General features: G+C 43.3%; 1 protein-coding gene across 1 annotated transcript in view; it reads left to right on the top strand.

Moving 5' to 3' along the window:
- The window catches only part of cd109 (CD109 molecule), a 244,258-nt gene that overhangs the window by 1,932 nt on the left and 218,143 nt on the right, over positions 1–24,183 (top strand). The window contains exon 2 of the mRNA XM_059985524.1: positions 7,913–8,073. Coding sequence (XP_059841507.1) covers positions 7,913–8,073 — 161 coding nt within the window. The remainder of the gene's footprint in view (positions 1–7,912; positions 8,074–24,183) is intronic.

Genomic DNA, 24,183 nt, shown 5'->3' with positions numbered 1-24,183 from the left:
TGGCTTTTAAAGGTGTCGATTGAATCTGCCTACCTTATAGTTTCAGGTATCGAGTTCCACAGTTTAGGAGCGTGGTTTAAGAAAGCTGACCTGCCAATTATCTTTTGAGGTGGATAGTTTAAGTTTAAGACTCCGGCAGAAGAAGACCCGAGCACTCGAGCAAGTTTATAAAATGAAAATAATTCGGTGATGTACTCAGGTCCCAGCCATTGAGAACTTTAAAACATGTAGGACAACTTTAAAATCAATTCTAAAAGATCCAGGAAGGCAATGTAGATTAGCTAAGATGGGCGTTCCCAGGTGCCAGGGTATGGGATGTCTCAGATCGGGTCCAGAATATTCTGAAGGGAGAGGGCGAACAGCCAGCTTGTCTTGTACATGTTGGTACCATAGATAGAAAAAGGGAGGAGGTCCTGAAGAGAGATTTTCAGGAGTTAGGAAGGAAGCTGAGAAGCAGGACCTCCAGGGTAGTAATCTCAGGATTGCTACCTGTGCCACATGCTAGCGAGGGCAAGAATTGTAGGATCAGGCAGATGAATGTGTGGCTGAGAGACTGGAGCAGGGGGCAAGGCTTCAGATTCTTGGATCATTGGGATCTCTTCTGGGGGGAGTATGACCTGTTCAAAAAGGACGGGTTACACTTGAACCCAAAAGGGACCAATATCCTTCCAGGAAGGTTTAATAGAGCTGTTGGGGAGGGTTTAAACTAATTTTGCAGGGGATGGGAACCGGACTGATAGAGCAGAGGAGGGGGAAAACAGAAATAAATCTAAGATAGTAAGCAATAAAGATGTCAGGAAAGACAGGCAGGTGATGGGGCAATTTTGCAGTCATTGGGATGAGTTGCAGTGCAATCAAAGCAAGAAGTACCAAATACTGGCTTAAGGTGTTATACTTAAACGCATGCAGCATAAGGAATAAGGTGGATGGCCTTGTTGTACAGCTACAGATTGGCAGGTATGATGTTGTGGCCATCACTGAGACATGGCTAAAGGATGCATGTCTCTGGGAGCTGAACGTCCAAGGATACACGGTATATCGGAAGGATAGGCAGGTAGGCAGAGGGGATAGCATGGCTTTAATGGTAAGAAATGATATTAAATCATTAGGAAGAGATGACCTAGGATCAGAAGGTGCAAAATATTTATGGGTTGAGCTAAGAAATCTCAGGGGTAAAGGGACCCTGAAGGCGATTATATACAGGGCTCCTAACAGCTGCAGTGATGTGGACTACAAATTACACCAGGAAATAGAAAAGGCTTGCCAGAAGGGCAGTGTTATGATAATTGTGGGGGATTTTAACATGTGAATGGATTGGGAAAATCAGATCGACACTGGATCTCAAGAGAGAGAATTTGTAGAATACCTACGAGATGGCTTTTTAGAACAGCTTGTTGTTGAGCCCACTAGGGGATCGGGTATTGTGTAATGAACCAGAGGTGATTAGAGGGATTGAGGTGAAGGAGCCCTTAGGAGGCAACGATCACAACATGATTGAGTTCACTGTGAAATTTGAGAAAGAGAAGCCGAAATTCGATGTGTCGGTATTTCAGTGGAGTAAGGGAAATTACAGTGGCATGAGAGAGGAACTGGCCAAAGTTGACTGGAAAGGGACACTTGTGGGAAGGACGGCAGAGCAGCAGTGGCTGGAGTTTATGCGAGAAGTGAGGAAGGTGCAAGACAGATATATTCCAAAAAAGAAGAAATTTTCGACTGGAAAAAAGGATGCAACCATGGCTGACAAGAGAAGTCAAAGCCAAAGTAAAAGCAAAGGAGAGTGCATACAAGAAAGCAAAAATTAATGGGAAGACAGAGGATTGGAAAGTTTTTAAAAGCTTACAAAAGGAAACTAAGAAGGTCATTAAGAGGGAAAAGATGAACTATGAAAGGAAGCTAGCAAATAATATCAAAGAGGATACTAAAAGCTTTTTCAAGTATATAAAGAGTAAAAGACAGGTGAGAGTAGATATAGGACCAATAGAAAATGATGCTGGAGAAATTGTAATTGGAGATAAGGAGATGGCGGAGGAACTGAATGAGTATTTTGCACCAGTCTTCACTGAGGAAGACATCAGCAGTATACTGGACACTCAAGGATGTCAGGGAAGAGAAGTGCACGCAGTCACAATTACGACAGAGAAAGTACTCAGGAAGCTGAATAGTCTAACGGTAGATAAATCTCCTGGACCAGATGGAATGCACCTTCGTGTTCTGAAGGAAGTAGCAGTGGAGATTGTGGAGGCATTAGCAATGATTTTTCAAAAGTCGATAGATTCTGGCCTGATTCTGGAGGACTGGAAGATTGCAAATGTCACTCCGCTATTTAAGAAGGAGACAAGGAAGCAGAAAGGAAATTATAGCTTGACATTGGTGGTTGGGAAGTTGTTGGAGTCGATTGTCAAGAATGAGGTTACGGAGTACCTGGAGGCATGTGACAAGATAGGCAGAACTCAGCATGGTTTCCTTAAAGGAAAATCCTACCTGATAAACCTATTGCAATTTTTTGAGGAAATTACAAGTAGGCTCGACAAGGGAGATGCAGTGGATGTTGTGTATTTGGATTTTCAGAAGGCCTTTGACAAAGTGCCGCACATGAGGCTGCTAAATGAGATAAGAGCACGTGGAATTACAGGAAAGTTACATACATGGATAGAGCATTGGTTGATTGGCAGGAAACAGAGAGTGGGAATAAAGGAATCCCATTCTGATTGGCTGCCGGTTGGTTACCAGTGGTGTTCCACAGTGGTCCATGTTGGGGCCGCTTCTTTTTACGTTGTATGTCAACGATTTGGATTATGGAATAGATGGCTTTGTGGCTAAGTTTGCTGATGATACAAAGATAGGTGGACGGGCCGGTAGTGCTGATGAAACAGAGAGTCTGCAGAGAGACTTGGATAGATTGGGGGAATGGGTGAAGAAGTGGCAAATGAAATACAGTGTTGGAAGGGGTATGGTCATGCACTTTGGTAGAAGAAATAAATGGGCAGACTATTATTTAAATGGGGAGAGAATTCAAAGTTCTGAGATGCAATGGGACTTGGGAGTCCTCGTGCAGGATACCCTTAAGGTTTACCTCCAGGTTGAGTCGGTGATGAAGAAGGCAAATGCAATGTTGGCATTCATTCCTAGAGGAATAGAATATAGGAGCAGGGATGTGATGTTGAGGCTCTATAAGGCACTGGTAAGACCTCACTTGGAGTACTGTGTACAGTTTTGGGCTCCTTATTTAAGAAAGGATGTGCTGACGTTGGAGAGGGTTCAGAGAAGATTCACTACAATGATTCCGTGAATGAGAGGGTTAACATATGAGGAACGTTTGACTGCTTTTGGACTGTACTCGTTAGAGTTTAGAAGAATGAGGGGGGACCTCATAGAAACATTTCGAATGTTGAAAGGCATGGACAGATTGGATGTGGCAAAACTGTATCCCATGGTGGGGGAGTCTAATACGAGAGGGCATGACTTAAGGATTGAAGGGCGCCTATTCAGAACAGAGATGGGAAGAAATTATTTTAGCCAGAGGGAGGTGAATCTGTGGAATTTGTTGCCATGGGCGGCAGTGGAGGCCAAGTCATTGGGTGTATTTAAGGCAGAGATTGATAGCTATCTGAGTAGCCAGGGCATCAAAGGTTATGGTGAGAAGGCGGGGGAGTGGGACTAAATGGGAGAATGGATCAGCTCATGATAAAATGGTGGAGCAGACTTGATGGGCCAAATGGCTGACTTCTGCTCCTTTGTCTTATGGTCTTATGGTATTCATCCTGATTTTGGTTAAGGGTCTAACAGTGATGTTCTGAATGAGTTGAAGTTTGTGAATAGATTGCTTTGGAAGGCCAGTATAATATGCATTGCTGTAATCTAGTCTATTCGGTAGAAAGGCGTGAATTGCTCTTCAGTATCATTATATAAGACATTTGGATGGGTACGTGGATTGGAAATATTTTGATGGATAGGGGTCAAATGCAGGCAAATGGAACTAGCTTTAGCATGGATTAGTTGGGCCGAAGCATCTGTTTCCAGAATCAAAATCCGGTTTAGTATCACTGGCATATGTTGTAAAATTTGTTGTTTTGTGGCAGCAGTACAATACTTAAGGATAGAAAAAACTCTGTGAGTTACAGTAAGTCTAAACAGTATTCACATAGTTCCAGAGCAAGAATATGCCAAAACCTGAACCAACCAAAACTGAGGAGTACTGGAAGAGTATATGGGAGAAGGAAGCATCACATAACACCAGTGCCCAATGGCTGAAAGACCTACAGTTAAGCCTCTGCAATCTGTCAGAGGAAGAACCACTCACCATCATAGCAGTGAATGTCCAGCATCAGGTAACAAATATGAAGACCTAGACCAGGGCCTGACATGATCCACACCTATTGGCTGAAGAAACTGACAGTGTTACATACATGGCTGGCAGCTCAGATGAATCAGCTGCTTGAATCAGGCTCCCACCCTGACTGGCTGACTGAAGGAAAGACAGTACTCATAATGAAGGATCATCACAACTGCATCAACCTATCAGCCTATAACCTGCCTGTCAACAACATGGAAGTGCCTATCAGGCATCATAGCCAGTAAGCTGAAGGAACGTGTGGGAAAATTCCTGAGTCCTGCTCAGAGGGGAATTGGAAATGGAACCAAAAACTCCAAGCACCAACTACTGGTGGACAAAGCAGTCATGTGAGACTTTAAGGCCAGGCAAACCAACCTAAGCACAGCCTGGACTGACCACCAGAAAGCATACAACTCAATGCCCCATACATGGATCCTGGAATTCCTGTCTCTGTACAAGGTCAACGAAACACTAAGGATCTTCATCAAGATTCAGCGGGCTGCTGGAGGATGATGCTAGAAGTTAACTCAAGGCCAATAGCGCAAGTGACCATCAGGTGTAGAATATACCAGGGTGATGCATTATCCCCACTTCTGTTCGGCATAGGCTTGAACTCCCTTTGCCAGATCATCTCAAAGAGATGTCTCCAAAGAGTGAGGCAGGTCCTAAAAAGGCAGCTGAATAGGAAGAACAAGATCAGAGGCATCTACACGTTCACCCTACCAGTCATTAGGTACCCTGGTGCAATAGTGTGCTGGCCAAGGAATGAACTGGAAACCGCTGATATCAAGACCAGAAAACTACTAACAGTACACGGAGGACTCCATCCAAAGCCTAATGCCGAGCAGCTGTACACCCACTGGAATAAAGGAGGACGGGGACTTGGAAGTGTCAAGGCCACAGTTCTGGAAGAAATGCGAAACATCCATGAGTATGTCAGGAAGACGGCCCCTAAAGATGACATGCTAGGAGAATACCTCAGAGATCAGGCAAAGGACATGGAAATGGAAGTAGCTGAAGCAGAGCCAGAGGACCTGAGGCCACGTCAGGCCAAGCCACTGTACGGGATGTACTATCACCAGATATCAGAGGTGGCTGACATAAGAAAGTCCTACTAATGGCTGGAAATGGCAGGGCTGAGGGATAGCACAGAGGTACTGCTCATGGCTGCACAAGACAGGCACTGAGCACAAGAGCAATAGAAGCAGGGGTCTGTCACACCAGACAAGACCCAAGATGCACACTGTGCAAGGAATCCACTGAAATCATCCAGTACACAGTAGCAGGGTGCAGGATGCAGGCGGGGACAGTATTCACGTAACGGCACGACCAAGTTGTAGTAATTGTGTACAGAAACACCTGCACTAACTATGGATTGGACACTCCCCAGTCCAAATGGGAAACACCTGAGAAGGTGGTGGAGAATGACAGAGCTAAGATCCAGTTGGGACTTCCAAATACAGACTGATATGCAGGTACTGGCCAACTGACCAGACATTGTAACACTGGCAAGGAACAGAAGAAAGCAATAGTAATAGATGTGACGATTCCAAATGACGGTGACATTTGGAGGAAAGATTATGAGAAGCTGGAGAAATACCAGGGCTTGAAAGAGCAGATAGAAAGGATGTGGAATGTTAAAGCCAGAGTAATCCCGGTGGTGATAGGAGCACTTGGAGCTGTGACACCTGGACTGGGAGAGTGGTTCCAACAAATCCCAGGAACAACATCTAAATTCTCGGTCCAGAAGAATGCTGAACTAGGAACAGCAAGGATACTGCATAGAACCCTCAAGCTCCCGGGCTTCTGCTAGAGAACTTGAGATTGAGTAAAAAATACACATACACACCACCCATAAGGGAAGAGAAAAATATATAAAATAGTTAAATAAGTAGTGCAAAAGTAGAGAGAAAAAAGTAGTGAGGTAGTTCATGGGTTCAATGTCCATTCAGAAATCGGATGGCAGAGGGGAAGAAGCTGTTTCAGCATCACTGAGTGTGTGACTTCAGGCTTCTGTACCTCCTCCCTGATGGTAGCAATGATAACAAGGCATCTCCTGGGGGAGGGGGTTTCCTTAATATTGAATGCTACTTGAAGATATCTTGGATACTATATAGTGCCCATGATGGAGCTGACTCATTTTACAACCCCCCTTCGATCCTGTGCTTTAGTCCACGAGCACCAGACGGTGATGCAGCCGGTCAGAATGCTCCCCATAGTACATTTGTACTGTGTCTATTGCTTTACTCTATTACACTATCAGAATAGGTTGTGTGAACATTTTGAAAGCGCCTCTATTCGGTTGGTGAATTGGTAAATTGGTTCATTACTGTCGCATGTACCGAGGTACAGTGAAAAAGTTTGTTTTGCATGCCATCCTCACAGATCATGTTATTTTAACTGTGCATTGAGGTAGTATAAGAGCAAACAGTAACAGCAGAATAAAATGTTACAGTTACAGTGAAAGTGCAGAGCAGGCAGATGCAAGGTCCTAATGAGGTAGATTCTGAGGCCAAGAGTCCAGCATATTACAGCAGGGTAGAAGTTGTCCTTGAGCAATTTTAAAAGAAAAAGAAATGAGCTCTATTTGTCACATATTAAAAATACAGTGAAATGTTGTCATCAAGTAAGATTGGTGAGGACTGTACTGACGGCAGGCAGCGCACAAGTGTCACCACACATCTGGTGCAAACATAACAAACCAACAAATTACTGACCTTTACCCTGACCGCATGGGTTTGGGCTGTGGGAGGGAAACCAGAGCACCCGGAGGAAACCCACGTGGGCATGGGGAGAATGTACAAACTCCTTATAGACAGCGGTGGGAATTGAAATACGATCAGTGATCGCTGGTGCTTAACGTGATTGCGTTAACCGCTATGCTAACATGCTGCCTCTTGCCCTGGGTATGAGCAACCCTGAGCCTCTGGTTGTCTGTCTCTTTAAATCTCCATCAGAAACCCACTCCCAGTCTGCTCCCATTCCCACTCCTCTTCCCAACTGTGATGTTGGTCTTATTCCAAAAAAACAGAAGGAACTGAAGCTCATTTTCCAAATGGACTCCTTGGGATTTAATTTTGAATACACCAATTTCAAATAGCCCTTCCATAAGACCATGGGAGATTTGTTTCCTGCGACGAGCTGAGCTCTGTCCTCAACTCTCTCTAGAGTGCACATTGCTAGGATGTCCCCTATAGTGGGAGAGTCCAGGACCAGAGGGCACAGCCTCAGAACACAAGGGTACCTCTCTAGAACAGAGAGAAGGGGGAATTTCTTTAGCTAAAAGGTGGTGAATAGGTGGAGGCCAAGTCATTGGGTATATCTAAAGCAGAGGTTGATAGGTCCTTGATTTGTCAGGGTGTCGAAGTTTACATGAAGAAGGCAGGAGAATGGGGTTGAGAGGGATGATAAGTCAATCATGGCAGAATGGCAGAGCAGACTCGATGGGCTGAGTGGCCTATTTCACTTTCTACGCCTTATGGCCGTATGGTGTGGTCTTCCTTACAGTCTCAGGCAGTGCTATTGCCAAACCAAGCAGCATGGAATAAACAAATAAACCTGTTTTTTGTTTTATTGAAGACCAACCTATGTCATCACAGCACCGAGAAAGCTGTCAACCAGACTCAATATGACCTTCACCATCTGCATTCTGGAAGGTAGCCAGAGCCCTGTGACAATAACAGCCCGCATCAGCGACAAGGGCCAGAACATTACCAGTGCCACAGATACCTTCCACCCAGGTAAGATGCCTTCTAAAGGGACGCCAGGGTAGGTACACATTCCAGTTCTGACATGTCAGTCTTTGGCCCCTCTTATGCCCTGATGAGCACTCCCACACTCAAGGTGGAGGAGCAACACTTCATATTCCATCTAGGTTACCTCCAACCTAATGGCATGAACGTCAATTTCTCTTTCCAGTTACTTTTTTTCTTTTTCTTTTTCTCCCCTCCCACTTTCCCTCTTCTTCTATTCCCCACTTTGGCCTCTTACCTGTTCTCCTAACCTCTCTGTCACCTCACCCTGGTGCCCCTCTTCCCTTTCTTCCATGTTCCTATAAGGTATCTGCAAATAAGACAAAGTGAGGTGTTTCATGTTTAATGAAACCCGGTAACACATCTTATTGAAGTCCAAAACCTAAAGCACAGAAGTGCACTTAAAATCCTTACATCATCACATCAGACTAGCCTCTTAAAGCAAAACACCAACTCATTGTCGGTGGTTGTGAATTATGTACATTTCTCCCGGTTACGTTACCTACAATCCAATCATGTCTCCTATCAGATTCCTTCTTCTCCAGCCCTTTACCTTTCTCACCCACCTGGGTTCACCTATCACCTTCTTGCTTGTCCTCCTTCTTCTCCTGCCATCTTTTTATTCTGGCATCTTCCTCCTTTCCTTTCCAGTCCTGATCAAGGGTCTCAAGCCAAAACATAGACTGTTTATTCCTCTTTGTAGATGCAGCCTGACCTGATGAGTTCCTCCAGCATTTTGTGTGTGGTCCTCTGCAACATTTTCGTGTTTAGGTCCAGGTAGTCAATGGGTTCCAATAACCTTCCCTCAATGCCAACAAAACAAATGAGACACACATTGTTCCAACTGCAAAGATGCCAAGAAAGCTCACTAATGCCTCTACTACAGAATCAGATTTAATATCACTGCCATATATTGTGAAATTTGTTTTTAGTGGTAACAGTACATTGCAGTACAATATAAATAAAAAAAAACAATAAATTACAATAAGAAATTAAAAATTAAACTAAAATAAGTAATGCAAGAAGAGAGCAGAAAAATAGTGAGGTGGTTTTCATGGGTTCAATGTCCATTCAGATATCTGATGGCAGAGTGGAAAGCACTCTGTACCTAAAGCACTGAGTGTGTGTCTTCAGGCTGCTGTATCTTGTCCTTGATGGGAGCAATGAGAAGTGGGCTTTTCTTGGGTGATGGGTGTCTTTAATGATGGATGCCGTCTTTTTGAGCACTGTCTTTTGAAGATAACCTCGCTGCTGGGGAGGCTAGTGCGCAACTTTCCACAGCTTCTTCTGATCCAGTGCGGAGTTGCCCTTCATCTCCCAGGAGGTTCAAGACACTTATTGTGTTCTCATCGACCATCACCAGTTTCTATTGATTCACCACAGAAGGAATCCTGCCTGGATGCATCCTCGCATTGTACGGCAACTGCTCTGCCTGTAACTGCAAGAAGTTGAAGAGTGGTTGGTGAGGGTCAAAGGGGGCACACCAGATTTCTTTAGCCTCCTGTTGAATGACGGAGCAGTCTCAAGGGGCCAAATGACATATGCCTGCTCCTACGTCTTTTGGACACTGTCCAGATCTTTGGGGTGACTGCAACTTGTCAGGCAGAGAGTCAGAGTTAAGCTTACCTTTTGGGTTTTGTCAAGTAACTCTGGGGCAGAATGAGGTATCTCTCCTTCAGAATGTCAGCTGGGGATAGGCAATATATTAAGAAAGAAATCTTCTTCCACATCTCCATCCGTATAGTGGTTATTTAGTCTGCATGGTATCTATTGGTATCCCCTTCCATTCTCCTGTGTATTGATGTGGATCTCCGCTCAAGTAAGTTTAAGGGAAGGATGTGTTATTTTTAAGGCTTTGTAAGGCACTGGTCAGACTGCACTTAGAGTATCGTGAGTAGTTTTAGGCCCCTTATTTCAGAAAAGATGTGCTGGCAGTGGACAGTGCCCAGAGGATGTTCATGAGAAAGATTTTTAAATGAAAGTGTTAATGTATGAGGTGAGCTCAATAGCTCTGGGCCTGTACTTGGAGTTTAGAAGAATGAGGGGGTGTCTCATTGAAACCCATCGAATATTGTAAGGCATAGGTAGGTGGATGTGAGAGGATGGTTCCTATTGTGGGGGAATCTCGGACCAGGAGGCACAGCCTCAGAATAGAAGGACATCCCTGTAGAATAGAGATGAGAAAAATTTTCTGTAGCCAGAAGGTGGTGAATCTGTGGAATTCATTGCCACAGACAGCTGTGGAAACCCAGTCACCGAGTATATTTAGTGCAGGTGTTGATAGGTTCTTGATTAGTGAGGGTGCCAAAAGCTACTCGGAGAAGGCAGGAGAATGAGGTTGAGAGGTATAATAAATCAGCCATGATGGAACACTGCAGCAGACTTAATGGATCGAATGGCTTAATTCTGTTTCTATGTCTTATGGTCTTTTCCTTAATGTTTAACAAATGTAAAGTTTCAGTTCCCACAGCACAGACTCAGAACATTACAATTATGTTATTAGCAGCATTAAACAGTAATGCAATAACTAGCATAACCCGATTATGGTGCGAGCAACCTGGGTTCGATTCCTGCTGCTGTCTATAAGCAGTTCGTGTGTTCTCCCCATGACAGCAAGGGTTTAGCCCATACCCAGTGGTAGCTTAAATGGTCACTAGGGTGCAATTGGGCGGCACGGGCCCATTGGGTGGGAGGGGTCTGTTACCGTGCTGTATTTCAAAATTAAAGAACATTGAAGTTAAAGTGCAGTGCTGGAAGAGGCCTTTCAGCCCATGATGTCTGTGCTAAGTACAATGCCAAATTAAACTAATCCCTCCACCTGCACGTGATCCATAGCCCTCCATTCCCTGTATATTCCTGTGCCTGTCTAGCAGCTTCTTGAAAGTGATTATCACATTTATTTTATTTATTTAGCCACACACCTCAGAGCAGGCCCTTCCGGCCCTTCGAACACGCCACTCCTGCAAACCCACAACCCTAATTAACCCTGACCTAATCATGGGACAACCTACAATGACCAATTGGCCTACCCGGTATGTCTCTGGACTGTGGGAGGAAACCTGAGCACCTGGATATCGCCAAGAACCCACAGAGACTCTTTACAGGACAGTGCCAGAACTGAATTCTAAACTCTGGAATGCCCCGTGATGAATAGTGTCGTGCTAACCACTTGTTACTTGATCCAATGAAGCACTTTTGAAGTACGAGGCTCTCTGTGTCACGGAGGACCGAACTGACAGAAATCCAACTTCATGAACATTCAAGATTCAAGATACAGGATTGTTTAGTATCATTTCCCGTATACAAGTGTAAAGGAGAATGAAGTATTTGTTACTCTGGATCTGATGCAACACAAAAGAAACACAATAAGAAAAAAGAACAGAACAATAATAATAAACTCAGAAGAAATATAAAAACATAAGATAGCTTAGATACGAGGGGTGATCGATAAGTTCGTAGCCTAAGGTCGAAGGAGATGAGTTATTAACTTCAAACTTTCTGCATAATCACTCAAAGAGTTGAACTGCATGTGCATGTAACGAAAGCAATATAACTCATCTCCTCCTACCTTAGGCCACAAACTTATCAATCACCCTTTGTACAAACATTAGTAGATTGATTATATACATACATATTGATTATATATGTACATAGATTGATAATGTGATGTTAGGCACAGAAGTATCTATACATAAGGTGACTCTGACAGGAAATGATAAAGTAGTGATGGTTGGGGATATGGAGGGGTGGGTTACTGGGTGGAGGTGTTGATTGCCTTGGGGAAAACAACTGTCTTCGAGCCTGGTGGTCCTGGTGTGGGTGCCAGGTAACTTCCTCCCTGGTGGGAGTGGGACGAACAGACCGTGAGCAGGGTGGGTGGGATTCCTCATGATTGAACCTTTTCTGGTACCTTTCTGCATGTATGTCCTTGATGGTGGGTAGGCTGCTGTCAGTGATGCATTGGGAAGTTTTGACTACCCGTTGAAGAGCTTTCCTGATTGCCAGAGTACAGTCTCTGTGCCATGTAGTGATGCAGCATGCTCGATGTTCTCTACTGGACATCTGTAGAATGGCCTGAGTCCAGCTCCCTTCAGCCTCCTCAGTAACTGGAGAGCTTTCCTGATTGTGTAGAATGTGTTCTGGGCCCATGAGAGTTTGTACGAGAGGTACACTCCCAGGAGTTTGAAACTGCTCATAGTTTCCACTGCCAGTGTGAAGAAGGGAGTGAATGGTGTGAGATCTCCTGAAATCAGTAACCATCACTTTTGTCTGATTGACATTGAGGAAGAGGTTATTTGCCTGGCACCAGGCCTCAAGCTCTTCCATCTCCTTGCTGTAGGCCATCTCATTACTATAGATGATGAGCCCTACTACTGTTGTTTCATTGGCGAACTTGACCATGTAACTACTTGGGTGTTTGGTTGTGTGTTCCTGTGAGCAGAGTGTACAGCAATGGGCTCAGCACACAGCACTGGGGCACCTGTGTTGAGGACGATGAGGAGGGAGGTGTGGTTGTGCCTCTTGACTATCTCGAGGTCAGTTTGTTAAGAAGTCCATCACCCGGTTGAACAGTGGTGTATTTAGACCGAAGAATAGGAGTTTGTTCACCCATAAATTATCCCATAAATGCTTTGTTAGCCGAACAAGTATTATTAAACTGGTTTGTGATATTCATTACAAAATGGGTGCAGCATCTGGGTGTAGAAATAGCAGGGGCTCTTAAAGAAATATTTCAAATGTCATTAGAAATGGGGGTAGTTCCAGAGGATTGGCGTATTGCTCATGTGGTTCCATTGTTTAAAAAGGGTTCTAAGAGTAAACCTAGCAATTATCGGCCTGTAAATTTGACGTCAGTGGTGGATAAATTAATGGAAAGTATTCTTAGAGATGGTATATATAATTATCTAGATAGACAAGGTCTGATTAGGAACCAGCAAAATGGATTTGTGCGTGGAAGGTCATGTTTGACAAATCTAATTGAATTTTTTGAAGAAGTTACTTGGTGTCACGTATCCCGTGAACGGGTTAAAGAAACAGCAGAAATGGAAAAACACTTTGGAGTCTGGTATTACTAGTAACTAATAGTGTTTATTAGTAAACTATGCCATACAGAACAATAGAATGCAAATATATGAAACAGCTTAGCAATGATGTATACAGAGGTGTGGAAATAGGAACCAAAGCCAGGCTCTTTGAAACCTAGGGGTAAATGGATAAAGTCTTACAATGGTGAAGAGTTCAGTTCAGTTCGAGATAGTTATTTGAGTAACGTTGGAGAGAGAGAGAGAGAGACACAGAGAGAGAGAGGTGATGAGAGGTGAGCTGTTGCCGTCGATTGTCCCATTGTCTTCCGAAGTACTGTTGTGGTCACTGACTATGACCATGATACGTATGACCGTTCTTCAGTGGTGGACCTATCAACCAGGCAAGGATGGACACACAAATAATTCCCCACCGGTCACACCTTTTCACACTGTGAGCCACTGATTGATTTCCCCAAATCGATCCTCCAAAAACCCCACCTTCCTGTGGGTGCACAAAGCTCATTCAGTGTCCACACCGCATGTCTCGTGGTGTGTCTGTCTGAGTCCCAGTGGACCTGCTTTTTATCTCCACATGCTGGACACTGGCTGTCCATCAACAGGCTCTGCCCTGCTCTTTCTGCAGGAACCTTAAGCAGCAGGCAAAGTGTCCTTGGGGAAAAGGTAAACACGCTGGCAGAAGAAACCACAACATTAAATCTTTCGAGCAATTTCTGTCTCTCTCTCTCTCTCTCACTTGCACTGGATGCTTCCCCCGTCTCTCTCTCTCTCTCAATAGCAGCACAGTTCATAGGGTCAACTCTGGACCCCGTTTCAAGCTTGGTTTGCCCATGACACCCCCTCCTTTTAAGAAATTTTTACGGAGGAAAAATTTAAACAAATGTACATTACAGAGTTTAATATAATACATAGGTAATCATCAGTTGACAGAGTAAAACAGGTATAATTTCAAATCTAACATCTAGATAAACAATCGGCTATCACATTGTCAGTACCCTTTACATGTTTTATTTTGAGGTCATACTCTTGCAATATCAGACTCCAGTTCAGCAACCTTCTGTTCTTATCTTTCATATTAGTCAGAAATACCAACGGATTATGGTCAGTGTAAACTATTAGTGGCTTCTGTGCAGGACAAACATAAACTTCAAATTGTTGTCAAGCCAGAATAAGTGGTCGTAACTCTTTCTCCACAGTGGAATAATTTTTCTGGTGTACATTAAATTTTCTGGAGAAATAAGCCACTGGCTGTTCAATTTCATCCCCATCTTTTTGTAGCAATACTGCCCCAGCAGCTTTGTCACTAGCGTCCGTTGCTAGAGAGAAGGGTTTTGAAAAATCAGGTGCTTTGAGCACAGGATGGTAACACAATATAGTTTTCAGCCTCTCAAAGGCTTCTTGACAAAGGTCAGTCCATACAAATTTCTCACTCTTTCCCAAGAGCCTGGTAAGGGGATGAGCGATATCTGCAAAGTTATTACAGAACTTCCGGTAATACCCTACCATTCGTTAAAACCTTCTCAAAGCTTTTTTTGTTAGTCGGAACGGGAACCTCAGCAATAGCCTGTACCTTGGCTTGTGCAGGAGCCGGCTGCCTCTGACCTACAACATGCTCCAGATACGTGACAGTGGCGTGGCCGAACTCATTTTCAGCAAGGTTCACTGTTAGATTGGCCTCAGACAGCCATTTGAACAGTTTTTCCACAGCCACAATGTGCTCTTCCTACGTGTCACTCCAGACCACTAAATCATCGATATAAGCCCCTGTGTTTTCTAAATATCTAATTACCGAGTGAATCGTCCTTTGTAATGTCCCTGGGGCATTTTTCATTCTGAAAGGTAAAACATTATATTCAAACAACCCTGAAGGTATGACAAGTGCTGAGATTTCTCTAGCCCTTTCAGTCAAAGGAACACACCAATATCCTTCAGCAAGTCAATTTTCGTGATGTACCTAGCCTTTCCCACTATCAATGCAATCATCTACTCTCGGAATAGGATAAGCATAGGTCTTTGTGATGGCATTTATTTTCCTGTAATCTGTACAGAATCTCACACTACCGTTCGGTTTTGGAACAATCACACACCGTGACGCACAGTCCGAAGTAGATCGCCTAATGATACCGGCAGCTAGGATGTGTTCAATTTCTTTTTCCACCAATTTTGCTTTTCTCTAAGTTCATTCTATAGGGATGTTGCTTAATGGGCTGGGTTGAATTTACAATGACAGGGGAAGTTCTTTACTCAGAGAGTGGTAGCTGTGTGGAACGAGCTTCCAGGAGAAGTGGTAGAGACTTTGTCATTAAAAATAAAATTGGATAGGTATATGGACAGGAAAGGAATGGAGAGTTATGGGCTGAGTGCAGGTAGGTAGAACTAGGTGAAAGTAAGTGTTCGGCACAGATTAGAAGGGCCAAGATGGCCTGTTTCTATGTTGTAATTGTTAAATGGTTATCTGGTTATATACATGTTCCATTGTGGTTCCCAACCTTTGTTATGCCATGGACCAAATCCATTAAGCAAGGGTTCTGTGGACCACAGGTTGGTACCTCTGCAGTACAGCACAGATACAGGCCATTCGGCCCCATCAGTTCATGATGCACTTGTCTCAATTTCCTGCATACAGCCCATATCTCTCCAAGCCCCACTCTTCCACATCCTTGTCCAAGTGCTTCTTAAATGATACTGTTGTACCTGCCTCAAACACTTCCTCTTACGGGTCGTTCCATGTACTTACTAGATTCCTCATGATAAAGTTGCGCTTCAGGTCCCTTTTAAATCTTTTCCCTCTCATCCTAAACTTATGCCTCTTAGTTTGGACACCCCCTCCCCTGGGGCCATCCACTCTATATATGCCTCTCATAATTTTCAGAAGAAAAATATGAATCAGAACCAGGTTTATTATCCCTGGCATGTGTCACGGATTTACCAGCAGCAATAGAACAAAAACTGAATTACAGTCAGTATATACTGTATACTTAATAGGTAAATTAAATAAGTACTGCAAAACTAGAAATAAAAAGCAGTAGGGATAGAGTTCATGGGTTCAATGTCCACTTAGCAATTAGATGGCAGAGGGGAAGAAGCTGTTCCTGAATCGCTGAGTGTGTGACTTCAGGCTTCTGTACCTCCTCCCTGATGACAGAGGGGAAGAAGCTGTTCCTGAATCGCTGAGTGTGTGACTTCAGGCTTCTGTACCTCCTCCCTGATGGTAGCAATGAGAACAAGGTATGACTTGGATGATGAGGGCTGTTAATGATGGATGCCGCCTTTTTGAGGCACCACTCCTTGTAGATGTCCTGGATACTGCGGAGGCTGGTGCTCGTGATGGAGCTTCCCGAGTTTACTGCTGTCTGCAGCTTACTTTGATCCTGTGCAGTAGCCCCTCCCTCAGTTAGAATGTAGAAATTTGCAAGTGCAAGGTGACATTCCAAATCTTCTCAAACTCCTAATTCTGAATGTTTCCATAAAAGTCACCTCACATTCTCCTACTTTACAAGGAATAAAGACCCAGCCTAGGCAACCTATCCCTATAACTCAGATCCTATAAATTCTCATAAATTTTTACTGCACTCTCTCCAGTTTAACTACATTTCTTCTATAACAAGGTGACTGAAGAAGTATGCAGTTCTCCAGGCGCTACCTCACAAACCATTTATACAACTGCGCCACGATGTCCCAACTCCTGTAATCAAACCCCTAACTGATGCATTAAATTAGTTGAGAGGTAAGTAGTGTTAGAGTGAATGCAGAAGTGATTTGATGAAACAAAAGGTTCACGGTTGCAGAGCAATATAATATGGGTGGCAGTAGAAAGCAGAGGTGTTACTGAAAGAAAATTAAGTGATACGCCAGGAAGGGGAGTCAGAGAGAACACCACAGAGACAGGACCTTCATCCCATCTAGTCCATGCTGAACTGTTATACTGCCAAGTCCCATTGACCTGCACCCAGACCATAGCCCTCCATACCCCTCCCATCCATGTACTTCTTTCAACTTCTCTTAAATGTTGAAATCCACCACTTCCACTGGCAGCTTGTTCCACGCTTGCATCACCCCCAGAGTGAAGAGGTTCCCCACATGTTCCTCTTGAGTATTTCACCCTTCTAGTTTCACCCAACCTGAGAGGAAAAATTTTGCTTGCATTTACCCTATCTATGGTGTCTTCCAGAGCACCTGCTCTACCGAACCGAGATGCGTCTGGGTAGAATGCTCAACAGTGGAATGGCAGCTGCCCTTGAATCTGTTGGTTCTTGCTTGCAGCACATAAGAGCAGAAATTAGGTGGTGAAGCCTCAATGATTCAAGAAAAAAAAAGTATGAAGTGTTTCCATGAACAGTGGAAATAGATAACAACAGCTTTGGTGGAGTTCATTACTAAAAGAGTTAATTTGAATATTGTTAAACAGGGTGTCCAAAGAATTCAAACCCACATCCACCAATAACTAGAATAATCAGTGTATAACTTTATTTGTTCTGGTAAGATCTTTGAACTTAAAGACGCCACTGGATTTTTCATTTGTGGAGGTAGTATTGTTGGCCAATGCGACGTGGAGACAATATTTCCTGTAATGGGGAAGTCTCAGACCGGAGTGCACAGCCTCAGAATTCAAGGACATCCCTTTAGGACAGAAATGAGGGGTCATTTCCTTAGCCATCTGGCGGTGAATCTGTGCAGTTCATTGCTATGGACAGCTGTGGATGCTGAGTCACTGAGTGTATTTAAGACTGAGATTCATTGGTTTTTTAATTAGTAAAGATGTCAAAGGCTACAGGGAGAAGGCTGGAGAATGGGGATGGGAAGGATAATAAATCAGCCATGATGGAATGGTGGAGCAGACTCGGTGGGCTTAATGCCCTAATTCAGCTTGTATGTCTTATGGTTCTGTCAGCTTATATACTGCCACATATCAGTGCCAACTTGTCTTCTTGAGGCCTGTTGGGTCAGCATGGAGGTATAGCGGTTAGCGCAACACTATTGCAGCTCAGAGTATTGGAGTTCAGAATTCATTTCTGACACCTCTGTAAGAAAGTTTGTTCAATCCTTCCTGTGTGTATGTGAGTTTATTTCAGGTGCTGTAGTTTTCTCCCATAGCCCAAAGAGGCACCAGTTAGTCAGTTAATTGGTCATTATTATAAGGGGTCCATGTGGACATGGTGGGGGATTACAAATACTTGGGGATACGAATTGACAATAAACTGGACTGGTCAAAGAACACTGAGGCTGTCTACAAGAAAGGTCAGAGCCGTCTCTATTTCCTGAGGAGACTGAGGTCCTTTAACATCTGCCGGACGATGCTGAGGATGTTCTATGAGGCTGTGGTGGCCAGTGCTATTATGTTTGCTGTTGTGTGGTGGGGCAGCAGGCTGAGGGTAGCAGACACCAACAGAATCAACAAACTCATTCATAAGGCCAGTGATGTTGTGGGGGTGGAACTGAACTCTCTGACGGTGGTGTCTGGAAAGAGGATGCTGTCCAAGTTGCATGCTATCTTGGACAATGTCTCCCATCCACTCCATAATGTACTGGTTGGGCACAGGAGTACGTTCAACCAGAGACTCATTCCACCGAGATGCAACACTGAGCGTCATAGGAAGTCATTCCTGCCTGTGGCCATCAAACTTTACAACTCCTCCCTCAGAGTGTCAGACACCCTGAGCCAATAGGCTGGTCCTGGACTTATTTCCACTTGAAATAATTTACTTATTATTATTTAATTATTTATGGTTTTATATTGCTATATTGTCTACACTATCCTTGGTTGGTGCGACTGTAACGAAACCCAATTTCCCTTGGGGTCAATAAAGTATGTTTGTCTGTCTGTATAAATAGTCCTGTGAGTAGGCTAGGGTTAAATCGATGTGTTACTGGGCGGCACAGCTCAAAGGGGCGGAATGGCCTATTCCACGCTGTATCTCTAAATAAAATAAATAAATAAAAGTTTGCAGAGTGGACTCGCAAAAATTATAGCATCTTAAGAATAAAAAAACTAAAGCTATAAAGATCTGTCGGAAGGGACGGGGTGGGGAGTTCAATATTGAATTGCAGCTCGTTTCTAAGCAGTCTAAAAGCAATAATACGAAGATGATGACTAACTGATTCACTAAAAGCATTAATTTAAAAGAATCACATTGAAATTGATTAAAAATAACCTTATATCAGTTTCTGTTTACTGCCTGAAACAAGAGCACAGAAGAATAAGGCTTTTATTTTGGTGACAGGATTGTATGGCATATTTGAGGCTATATATTGACCCCCCCACCCCAAGCTAACCAATGTCAACAATTATCAAGCTTGGGTTTCCAAAATGTGTGTGACAGAGGGATATCTGCACCCTGGGGAATGTTTCTGAACAATACCTATTGGGTAGTCTTTGCCTCTCACCCAACAAGTCTGTTTTCTAATGGTTTGCCTTAAACCTCTTCTACTCTTGAAATTGATCATACCTTTGAAAGGTGGGCTTGCTTCCGCATTTCTTCCCATTGTCTCTCTCCACCGAGACCAGAGACTTAAGACATTGCTATTGTGGAGAGAACAGAGGGTTCATAAACTGTTTGAATAGTTGGGTGTCACTGGTACTTTACGTGTGAGGGATCAGGTTTTAAGAACATTGTTAACTTTTTCCAGAGGTAATTAGAACAGCCATAAAAGCAACCAAGGAAATCTAAGCTGGTATTATTTCCTTTACATAAGCATTTCCCTTCTCAACTCCCATCATCTGTGCATTCTGCTCCTTTGGGGAGTAAGCGTGGCAGTGAGCCAGGCCACCATCTTTACTTTGATTACTAATTTATTTGGTACCACACTATGTGGTTTGCTTACTAATTGGTACGGCAGAACATTGTGGGCCAAAGGGTCTGCTGCTGTGCTGTACTGCTCTGTGTTCTATGAGAAGACTATGGCTGAGAGTAGCTGCTTTTTGCCTCTGAATCAGAAGCAGTTTTATTATCACTGATATACGATTTGAAATTTGTTTTTAGCAGCAGTACCGTGCAAGACAAAAAATAATATAAGTCATGATTTTAAAAAGATCAGAATCAAATCTAGATTTATTATCATGACTGGTTATGTTGAGGCAGTGGTAGAGTGCAGCACATAAAAATCTTTAAGATATAACAAGTAACGTAAATAAATAGCTAGTGCAAAAAGAAAGCAAAGATACTGAGATAATGTTTATGGGTCCATAACCTGTTCAGAAATCTGATGACAGATGAGTAGAAGCTGGTCCTAAGACACAGAGTGTGGGTCTTTGGGCTCCTGTATCTCTTCCTTGATGGTAGCAATGAGATCAGGGCATGCAGGACCCTTAAGGATGGATGCCCCCTTCTTGAGGCACCGTCTTTTTGAAGGAGTCCTCGATGGGGGTAAGGCTTATGCCCGTGATGGAGCTGGGTGAGTCTACAATTGTCTGAAGCCGCTTGCGATCCTGCACATTGGAGCCTCCCTACCAGACGGTGATGCAACCAGTCACAATGCTTTCCACGGTACATCTGTAGAAATTTGTTCATGTCTTGGTGACACTCCAAATCTCTTCAAACTCCCTGAGAAGTACAGTTGCTGTTGGGTCATCTTTGTCATTGCGTCAATGTGTTGGGACCAGGATAGATCCTCGAGATGTTGATACCCAGGAACTTGAAGCTGCACTCGGTCAATCTATTTCTCTCCTCATCGCCATCTGAGACTCTACCAATAACAGTTGTATCATCAGCATATTTATAGAAGGTGCTTGACCTGTATCAACCCACAGTCGTGAGAGTATAGATAGTAGAGCTTCACAAATATCCCGCGACACTCTTCCATCACCATATTGATGGAATGCCCTATTGTCTGTGGTCCCACCTTTAACCCATTTCTTGTCCACGCTCAGTAGTGAATGCACAAGATCCCATGACCATTAGAGCAGACCTAGTACGCAGAACTCAGGATCTGGATATTGTGTAAAACTAATTAAGTTGCTTTTACGTTAAACTTATCCCTTCTGCCTTCACATGCTCTATATCCCTCCATTCTCCGCATATTCTTGGGGCCTCTTAAATGCCTCTGACCTACTTGACTTAACAATTACCCTGAAAGACCATTCTTTAGACTGAGGGTGTTGAAGCTGTGAAATTCATTGCCACATATGGCTGTGCAGGTAAGTATGTGGGTATATTTAAAATGGAGCTTGATTAGTAAGGATTAAGGGTTACAGGGAGAAGGCAAGAGAATGGGGTTGAGATGAATAATAAATCAGCCATGATGGAATGGTTGAGCAGACCCAATGGGCTGAATGGCCTAATTCTGCTCCTATGTCTTCTGGTCTTATTCCAGGCACCCTCCACTCTCTGCATAAAAGCACTTTCCTCACACATCTTCTTTGACCTTACCTCCTCTCAGCTTAAATGCATGCCCTCTGGTATTAGCTGGCAGCCTAGTGTTATTTCAAAGGAAGGGTCAGACTGTAGTAGGGATGAGCTGGTCACTCACCTGCTTGTAGGTGCTAGTTTGCTAAGAGGGTGTGGAGGAAGATGCAGGGATCTGTATTGTGGTTCATCCCAGATCATACCAAGCTCTTGCAGTGGCTGCACCGAGCTTCAGTGAGCCCATCAGCAGGTACTCCTGCAGCTTGGAATGTGCTAGTTGGCAGCATTCATCCACGGACATCTTGATGTGCTGGCAGACCAGAAGGTTTCAGAGAGACCAAAGGACATTTTTTACCAAAGTGACGATCTGCCATCAGCCCTGATGTTAACGTGTATGTGTCCCTGGGAACAGCCCGTAGAGCGGAGAGTTCTCTGTCTACAGCGGCTCAGGGTGAACCGCAATACAGGCTCTTGCATCTTCCTCCACACCTTCTTAGCAAATCTGCAGTCCAAAAAAGCAGTGAGTAGCCAGCTCATCCCTACGGCAGTTCAACCCTCCCTTTGAAATAATACTAGTCTAGAGCAGGACTTCCCAACCTTTCTTATGCCATGGACCCCTACCACCAACCGAGGGATCTGTGGACCCCGGGGTGGGAATCAATGGTCCAGAGAGCATGCATTTATGTTGAGAGGACCCACCCTCTTTCAGTAGTAGAAGAACCCTGTACTGTGGTCCTCCCCTACCAAACCTTTCTACGACAAGGATGGGATGCGTTGGGTGAGGAAGTCCATCAGTTCTGAAATTTTCAGGTGGTATGGTCAAAGTTCAAAGCAAATTTGTTATCTAAGTACATATATGTCACCAAATAGTAGCCTGAGATTCATTTTTTTACAGGTATTCACAGGAAAAAAGGAATCAATGAAAAAATATACAAAAACAGAGATGGACAAATTGTACAAATACAAGAAACAAGTAATAATAATAATAATAATAATAATAATAATAATAATAATAATAATACAAGCCTGATCCAGTTTTAGAATTAGAGTTCCACAAATTATGTTAAGACCAATCTGTTATTACAGATAGGACAATCCGTAATAACCATCTAGATATAATAATACAGGATAAACAAACTAGAACAACTTTTTTTAATAGATATAGCCATTCCAAATACACAATACAGAAATCATTTAGCGAAAAACACCAGAAATATGCAGAATTAAAAAAGGAAACTAAAAGACTCTGGAACATGAACTGCATAAACATTGCCCCGATTATAATATCCACAATTGGTATCATCCCAAAGTCACTACACAGTAGCATTGAACAATTAGGCCTACACAGCAATATTTATGAAAATCTTCAGAAAGTCACAATCTAAATGGTGAGAACAGAGCACGGCGTGGATGGTGGGGGCCACATGAATGCCACTGGTGCAAGAGATTTTAAGAAATATAGCAGAATTATTACATTGTCTATGAATGTAAGAGTGAAAAGGTGCTCTAGTTTACTTCTCGTAAGTGCTTTTTATGATGAATAAAGGTTATTTTGGTTTAAAAAAAGTTATTCCTTGATGTTGTCCATAGGAAATTGTTGTGGTCAGCATATCGTAAGAAATAGAAACAGGAGTACATCATTCTTCACCATTCAATTCATTTTTATGTTTTATATTCTGTTCTTTCGTGTTGCTGTTTGCATGATTTGCTTATTTTTTTGTGGGGGGGTTGGGGCTTTGGGGGTTTTGATATTCTTGTTGCTGTTTGTGTGATTTGTTTGTTTTTTGTGCGGGAGTTGGGTCTTTGGGGGTTTTGATGATCTTCTTGCTGTTTGTGTGATTTGCTTTTTTTGTGAGGGGTTGGGGCTTTGATATTCTTGTTGCTGTTTGCATGATTTGTTTGTTTTTTTGCACAATGGGAGGTTGATGTTTTTCTTTGAATGGCTTCCATGGTTTTCTTTGTTTCATGGCTGTCTGGGGAAGACAAATCTTAGAGTTGTATACATCATACAGATATTGATAACAACTGTACCTTGAAGCTTAAAATCATAACAGATCAAGTATTGGCCTCAGCTCCTCCAACATGCCTGTTCCCTGTGCTCTCTGGCTCCCCTGTAAATCCAAGGAACTGTATACTGTACCAAGATGATGCTGAGGTGTGGCGACCTTTTGCAGGCTTCTTCCTGTGGGTCCACTTGTCATTTTTATTGTAACTGTTCTACTCTTTAAAATATGAATTCACTCTCTCCAAGAATTGTCTTGTTAGGATCTTGCATTTTATTTATTTAGAGACCTGTGAAGAACAGGCTCTTCTGGCCCAACGAGGCATGCCACCCAGCAACACACTTATTCAACCCTAGCCTAATCACAGGATGATTTACAATGATATGCCTTAGACCTGTGGGAGGAAACCCATGCACACACAGGAAGAATATACAAACTTTCTTACAGAGGATACAAGAATTGTACTCTGAATTTCAATGCCCAGAGCTGTAATAGCATCCAGCTATAGGCTCTGTTTCCATGGAGTCCAATTGTTCACCTGTACTGCACTTTCTATGTGGCTGTTTCTGCATTATTGTTTTACCTCATTCTGGCTCAATGTAATGATCTGATCTGTATGGACAGTATGCAAGACAAGCCTTTGTATCTTAATATCTTAAGCCTTTGTATCTTTGTGACTGTCATAAACCCATACTAATACTAAAATACTGG

This window comes from Hypanus sabinus, chromosome 12 (genome assembly GCF_030144855.1).
Source record: "Hypanus sabinus isolate sHypSab1 chromosome 12, sHypSab1.hap1, whole genome shotgun sequence".
Classification (NCBI taxonomy): Eukaryota; Metazoa; Chordata; class Chondrichthyes; order Myliobatiformes; family Dasyatidae; genus Hypanus; species Hypanus sabinus.
Note: the sequence above shows the minus strand (reverse complement) of the source record. Positions and strands in the feature narration are given on the sequence as shown.